Source organism: Falco rusticolus, chromosome Z, assembly GCF_015220075.1.
Source record: "Falco rusticolus isolate bFalRus1 chromosome Z, bFalRus1.pri, whole genome shotgun sequence".
NCBI lineage: Eukaryota > Metazoa > Chordata > Aves > Falconiformes > Falconidae > Falco > Falco rusticolus.
The window spans coordinates 12,624,794-12,631,505 of NC_051210.1; the positions used below are offsets into that span (position 1 = coordinate 12,624,794).

The 6,712-nt window shown below is 48.7% G+C and overlaps 1 protein-coding gene across 1 annotated transcript; it reads right to left on the reverse strand.

The window, feature by feature from the left end:
- Positions 1 to 214: 214 nt before the first annotated feature.
- TMEM215 (transmembrane protein 215) lies at positions 215 to 4,045 on the reverse strand. The gene has a single exon (XM_037373892.1). It carries the CDS (start codon positions 3,709 to 3,711, stop codon positions 2,992 to 2,994), a length of 720 nt encoding a protein of 239 aa, XP_037229789.1. The 5' UTR covers positions 3,712 to 4,045; the 3' UTR covers positions 215 to 2,991.
- Positions 4,046 to 6,712: the final 2,667 nt, after the last annotated feature.

Here is a 6,712-nt window from a genome sequence, read left to right on the forward strand (position 1 = left end):
TTGATCAAATAAGCAGTAGATTCCTACTGGCTAAACTACAGTGTATTAAAAAAGTGTACTTTATTTAAAAAAACAACAACCCCCCAAAAACTTTCCTTTTTAAATGGCCAAATTCTTATATTTAAAATGGCCAAAAAAACCCTATTCCCATTTATTTCTCTGCTTAACTAGAAGAAAAGAAAATAAAAATCACAGTGAGGTTTCAGAGGCAGTACTAATTTATTTCTGTAACTTCAAATTCTCACATGTTCAATAAAAAACCTCAGTGGATTATGGTGGATTAGCCTAGAAATATTGCTTAAACTTGTATTTTGTTACAAAATCTTACCTCAGCTAAATGAATGGAGGAAGGACATTGCCTGTAAATACGATGTTTTAAACATACATTTTGTTCTACCGTGGGAATTTTTCACTCCCGTTAAACTTTGCTTTAATACAAATACTTTCTTGGTCTTACACTAACAACGGAATAAAGCACGACTCAGATCTGCATGGCTGTATCTCAAGTCATATGTTTATCATTCCATTTTTCTCTGGAGTTTGCTGTCTTGCCTTGTAAAACCCCATATAACTTTTGACAGAGAACATCTAATCCTAGATAAAATGGAAAAAGTTGTCCCCTTCCTATATATATTTGCAGAACTGTACAAATCTAGGTTCCCAGCAGGCTGACACTTTGCTTTCTTACGCAAGGCAAGCAATTGCTAACAAACCCGGCAAAGGCAGTACGCAGCTACCTGGCAGCCTGTTTTCTCATGGTGGGTCTGACCTTCAGGGATGCTCAGCACCCATGGGCACACCCTGAGACCCTTACCTGCTTCCTCTGGGAACAGAATGCAATGAAAGACCCTACTCCGCATCACGTCCATCAGCAGTATTTTAGCTGTTGGCCTCAGGGTCATGAAATAACGACTTGCCTGCATCATCAAAGAGCTGCTCTGTACATTGCAGAATAAGGTCCTGCAGTGACTAAGTCCTGCAGGAGACAATCTGCCAAACAACAGAGTGCTTTTATGTGGAAGTGGGAGTTGCGCATGTCAGGGAGAGGATCTGTTTTTGTGGAATTCCTTTGCTCGGTGGATAAAACTTAGGTTGTACAGTACCATTGCTGCAGGCCAGAGCAGCAAAACTGCCTGTAGTCATCTATTCAGAGGCTGTACCTGACTCAAACTAACTAGTATTTTTTTAATTTATCCTAATAGTATTCTGATGCCCCACCAAAGCCTGATCAAAGCATTAACATCTTGTTTGGTCTGAAAGAAACCAAACTGTCTCATTTAAAAAAATTTTATTTTCTCCTTCTGGAAACCTCTGCAGAGACTGGTTGTCTGTAATGATTTGATGTAAGTTTCCAAACAAATAAACTGGTAGATGCATAAAGTTTCCATTCACTTTCCAAACAACTCCATGGACAGCAAAGAACGTCTTGCTTCAGTGGAAAATTCCTTGCCACTTCCTACACATTCGAGGCTGCTACAAAAAAAAGAGAGTTTTTCTTCTTTCCTACCCTGGTAACTCAATACATTTGTCTGGTACAACTTATGGTTGACAAAAAAACCCAGGTAAGTAAGAACAGCTGTTAAGACTTCCCTCACAGAGGAATGTTTTTTGGAGTTGTGAGAGTTTAGTTATAGGAACTGGGACTTGTGAGACGCTAGCAAATTACTCTATGCTTTAGTAACCATTACTCTAAGAACTTAACCCTTAGAGCAGCTGTTTAGCATTCACATCGTATTATAGCACATCTCTTGTTACCTACATAGTAGCGGCCAGATAAGGTTTTTATACACATCATGGAACATGCAATTCACTGTTGGATAGAATAGCCAGGATTTTTGTCTCTGTAAGTTGCAGGCTCAGATTTTGAATGGTTAATCCTCATTACTCACTTCGTATTTTTCTTGTTATGTATCCATAAGCCATGAACAAACCCATGTCAGCCAGGTCCTCTGTCCCCTCCCCCCAGCAAAGCATGGCTCTGAGAGCCCTGAGTGGACCCCTCCCCCCAGCAAAGCATGGCTCTGAGAGCCCTGAGTGGACTGTAACCATTTATCAACCATAAAGAAACATCTGGCATTTTAGAAAAGGCACGTGAAAATGACGTTTTCAGAAGAGTCAGATCCAGCTCTGAACACAACACATAGAATTCTATTGCCTAGGCAACTTTAGAGGTACTGAAATGTATTTTTAATATCTGAGTCCACTGACATCTGCTCCTAGTCTCTGCAAGAACTGTGTCATGATCACGTTGTAATCTCCTTGTCAAGTATGCCTATAGAATCCAAAAGTGTTAGCAACATTCCAATGAACTCAATACTGGTGGCGAATGAAGCTAAAACCTGTACTTTGCAGGTACTGATGATGGATTAGCCTTTGAAAACTCCTCTGAGCCTATCTGGCTGCTAGGAGACTTTCAGAAGAGCCCAAAGGGTGAGCACATGGATTCCTTGAAGCAGAGGAAAATAAAATACTGCCAGGAAGAAAAGAGACAAATCACTTCTACGCTCCCTAACATCAGCCAGCTATTGGAGTGCATGCTGACATCTCTCAATCCCTCCCAAAATGGAGTGATGCTATTGCTAAGACCCATTCATCTATAGAGCATGACATTCTTTCCTACATACAGCTCCAGAGTTTTGATTCAGCTCTTGGTATCAGCTGGCAGCCACTGCTCCCCTCCTGCCAGTGTGTCTATGGGCTTGGGTACAACTGGCAGCAGGAAAACAAAATAAGAGGGAAAGGGAGAAAATCAAATTAAAATGTAAATTTTTTTTCCAAGATGAAGAACTGAATTGTTTAACCTTTAAACATGCTTGTTTACTTACAGAAAGAGTATTTCAGGCACAAAAGGTCTGAGTATCAGTCACATACCAGGTTAAATTGTAATAGTATCAGGATTGTCCCATGCAGTGCAGTCAGCTATATTATCCCCTATCAAGAAGTTGAAATTGTAGTTTTTGTATACATACATATATATAAAGTATGCATCTTTCACACTATGGTCTCCTGGTCTGAGCTGACTCCAGCAGGGTTTATGTAACAACAGTATCTGTCGTAAGGGCTGTTCTCCTTGTAAGAGCAGACAATGATACTATCTTTAGGAGCAACAAAAATGTTGTCTTCAACATCAGGGCAAGCAGCGCTGTCCCTGGTGGGAGAAGAGCTCTTCCTCTCCAAGGCACTGTACATGGAGCCATCTCCCACAAACACATTCCCCGGCATCTCTGGGTAGCAGGTCTCCAGGTATCTCAGCATCTCCTCCTGCTCCACCTTTCTGATGAGACTCTTGCACTCTCCCATGGTGGTGGTGGTGGTGGTGGTGCAGATGGACACGGAGTCCTCGCCTTGCAGCACCCTCCTGTCCTTCCGGTACGCTTTCTCGGCCAGCTCATCACAACTCCCCTTGCCGGACTCCAGGTCTGAGGGGGTCCTCAGCAGCTCCATGACATCCCGGTCCTTGACTTCCTTGCAGCATGGACACTTGTTCTTGGGCCATTTGGTACAGCCATCAGTCTTTCTGGTGAGGGCAATGGCGGCGATGCCCGGCAGGCAGATGGCCGGCCCGATGGCCAGCAGCGGGATGTCCCCCAGGGTCTCCCCCTTGATGCCAGACACGGTGAACATGAAGCCGAACACCAGGAAGACACTGACGAGAGCCACCACCAGCCCCGTCCGGGGGTTGATGTCATCGGGTCTCATGGTCCGCGCCATCCTGCCGGCGTGCGAGGGACCGCTGCCCTTGGCCGCGGCGGCCCCGGGGACAGGGGACGGGCGCTCGCCGGCAAAGTGGCTGAAGTTTCCCGGACGGTGAAGCGCGGCGGCCCCCGACGGCCGGCACCGCTCGGCTGCCCCTCGGTGGGGCCTCGGCCGGGGGCAGGGGCGGCGGCGGGGCCGGGGCCAGGAGCCGTGCTGCCTGCCGCGTCCCCCCCGCTCCGCCGTGCGCCCCGCTCCGCCGTGCGCCCCGCTCCGCCGTGCGCCCCGCTCCGCCGTGCGCCCCGCTCCGCCGTGCGCCCCGCTCCGCCGTGCGCCCCGCTCCGCCGTGCGCCCCGCTCCGCCGTGCGCCCCGCTCCGCCGTGCGCTGCGCTGGGCGGGAGCGCCCCCCCGCCGGCGGCCCCGCCGCGCCCCCTCACGCGTGACGGCAGCCACGGGCCGCGCGGCTCCAGCCCTGCGGACGGGCGGGGGTGGGGCGGGAGAGACCCGGGCGGGTTCCAGCCGCCGGCGGGCGGGCGGGCGAGTGCCGCGGGGGACACCGGCCCTTCCTCCTCCTCCTCGCCCGGCGCCGCGCAGCCCCGCAGCAGCCGAGGGTACGTGCGCCGCCCAGGCGTGCCGCGGCGCGGGGGGCTGCGGGGTCGGTGGGCGCCGGGCTTTGGGAGCGCTCGGGGGAGGCTCGGGGGGGTCCCCCCGCCTGATGGCCGCGGCGGCTTCGCTGGCAGCTGCGGCCGCTCCGGCCGGGCTCCCCCTCCCTCCTGGGTGGCGGGGAGCGAGTCCGGGGCGCCCGCGCGGACCCCGACACGCGCCCTGCCCCGCGGCGCTGGGGACCCCCGCCCCCAGAGCCCCCGCCGCTGTGGGGCAGGGGTTTGGGGAGTAAATCCCCCGCCGGACAGAGAGCGGTCCTGTCCCAAACTCTGCTTCCCCGCGGTAGGCGCAAGCAAGTAACGAGGCTCAGGAGATGCTGTGATGCCGCTGAATTTCATCCCGGAGGAGGCCCTTAGTGGTAAACCTCTCCCGGTGTTATCCCCTCCCCAAGACCCCAAGAATGAATTTAGCTTGTTGGGATGCACCACACGGGGTTCCCCTGGAAGTCTAAGGCCAGCAATAAACCGACTGTGAGGGTGGTGTTCAGCCTCTGTGATGTGATGCATATGGGTGATGGTAATTCAAAGGATGTCGCTCTATCTGAATTAATATAAGAGAGGATCTGAAATGTGTGGCAATGTGGAAACACAGGAAGAACCTTATGAGCAGCAGCATGTTTGGGCAGGTGGCTTCAACATCTCATGTGCCAGTGACATAAAGGGGTAAATGCTTTTACCTGGGGCAGAGATACTGGGAGAGAAAAAGGGGTGATGCCAGAAAGCATCCAAGAGAATTAAGAAAATAAAAAAGGATATTCAGAACTAAATCGCTAAACTGTGGTTTCTGTAAGTTTTCCTGTTAATGTGATTCCTTTTCCTCATACTAGAAATTTGGAAAGCTCACAGAAGCCATTTTCGAAAACACACAAATACCCCTCATCTTTCAGCCAAGAAAAGGCCTGGGTTCATCCTCCCTACAGTACATCATGAACAAAGCACCTCTGTGTTCTAGATTTCCAAAGTGCCTTGCAGAGAGCAAGCCTGAGAATATCCTCTTGTTAATGGGCACAACTCCTGGACACTTTATTCATAAACAGGGTGACAAGCCTTTGCTGTCTTAATTTGAAGGAAGGGTAAGTCTGGGAACACAAGTACTCGTATCAGGGAGAGGTGTTTTAAGTCGGTGGCAATGGCCTGGTTTTGAGATTAAAAGTTTGTAAAAACCGTGGTCATTGTTTGAACTTGTCCTCCAGAAAGTTGTCCAGTAAAACCCACATTAAGCCTCTGAGCCGTTGCAGAGTGGGCTGAAATGGGAATGATTTGAACTGTTAGGAATACTTTCCATCTTGCCTAAAAGGCTTAAAAATCAAAACCTTCCACTTAGATTTCAGCACCAGTTAACTTCTACTTTCTTCAGCATGCAGGATTTAGCAGGGTGAGGAACAACTGTAGCATCTCAGCTCGTATTTTCTGGAGTGAGAATTTACTGCTTGTTTCCATCTGCTGTTATTCAGATATACAGCTTTTGTGTCCTCATGTTAGAATGAATAATGCCTTTTTTACCCATCTGCTAAATTCTGGTTGAAGGGAAAACTTCAGCCAGTCTGCCCCACATAGCTAAAATGTTGTAAAGGTTATGTTATTAGCAGGGTTATCTTGGTAACTAATGCCTAGAAACTCACCATTCCTGCTCCCTGACCATCCTTCACCTCCCCTCGAACATTTGAATAGTCTTTAAGATTTCGTGTTGTGTTGGAAACTGGGTCTTTTGCTGAAAAACTGTGTTGCTTGGGAATAGCTATTAGCTGTAGCTGTATTCATCAACGGTCCTTCAGAGAAAGTAGAACTGCATCAGTAGATGACACAGAAATGTAAATATCATTAGTGGCATCAGTGAAGGGGAAAAAATACTGTAAGAACTGAGGTACATGTCAGAAGATCTAACAGGAATAAAAATGGTCCATCAAATCTAAGCGACAGGTTTACTGAGGTGGAAGAGAGAACATCTACTTTGGAATGGAAAGCTCTTAGTGGGCAGAAAAATACCTATAGAAAATGTCAGGGCAAAGGTGGAACTAAACGCCTCCAATTTGTCCCTTTGTAAGCAGTTGCCTAGACTAACAGTATGAAGATTGTATGCTTCCTGGGGCCGGGGGGGGGCGGGGGGGGGGGGGGGCGGGGATAGAAAAGGGAAACCAACCACCCTATTCCAGGAAAGGATATTACATTTGTTAACATTGTTTTTCCAAGCTAGAAATCAAGGTATCAGCAAGTATCCACTTACATGATTGAGCAGCAGTGCAATGGTTGAATTTTCTATCCTGCTCATAACTAGAGAAAAGACTCCTTTGATGTGAAGCATCTCTCTGTTATGGCGCCTTACACAAGTTTGGGTTAGCTAGTGCAATGGCTGAAAA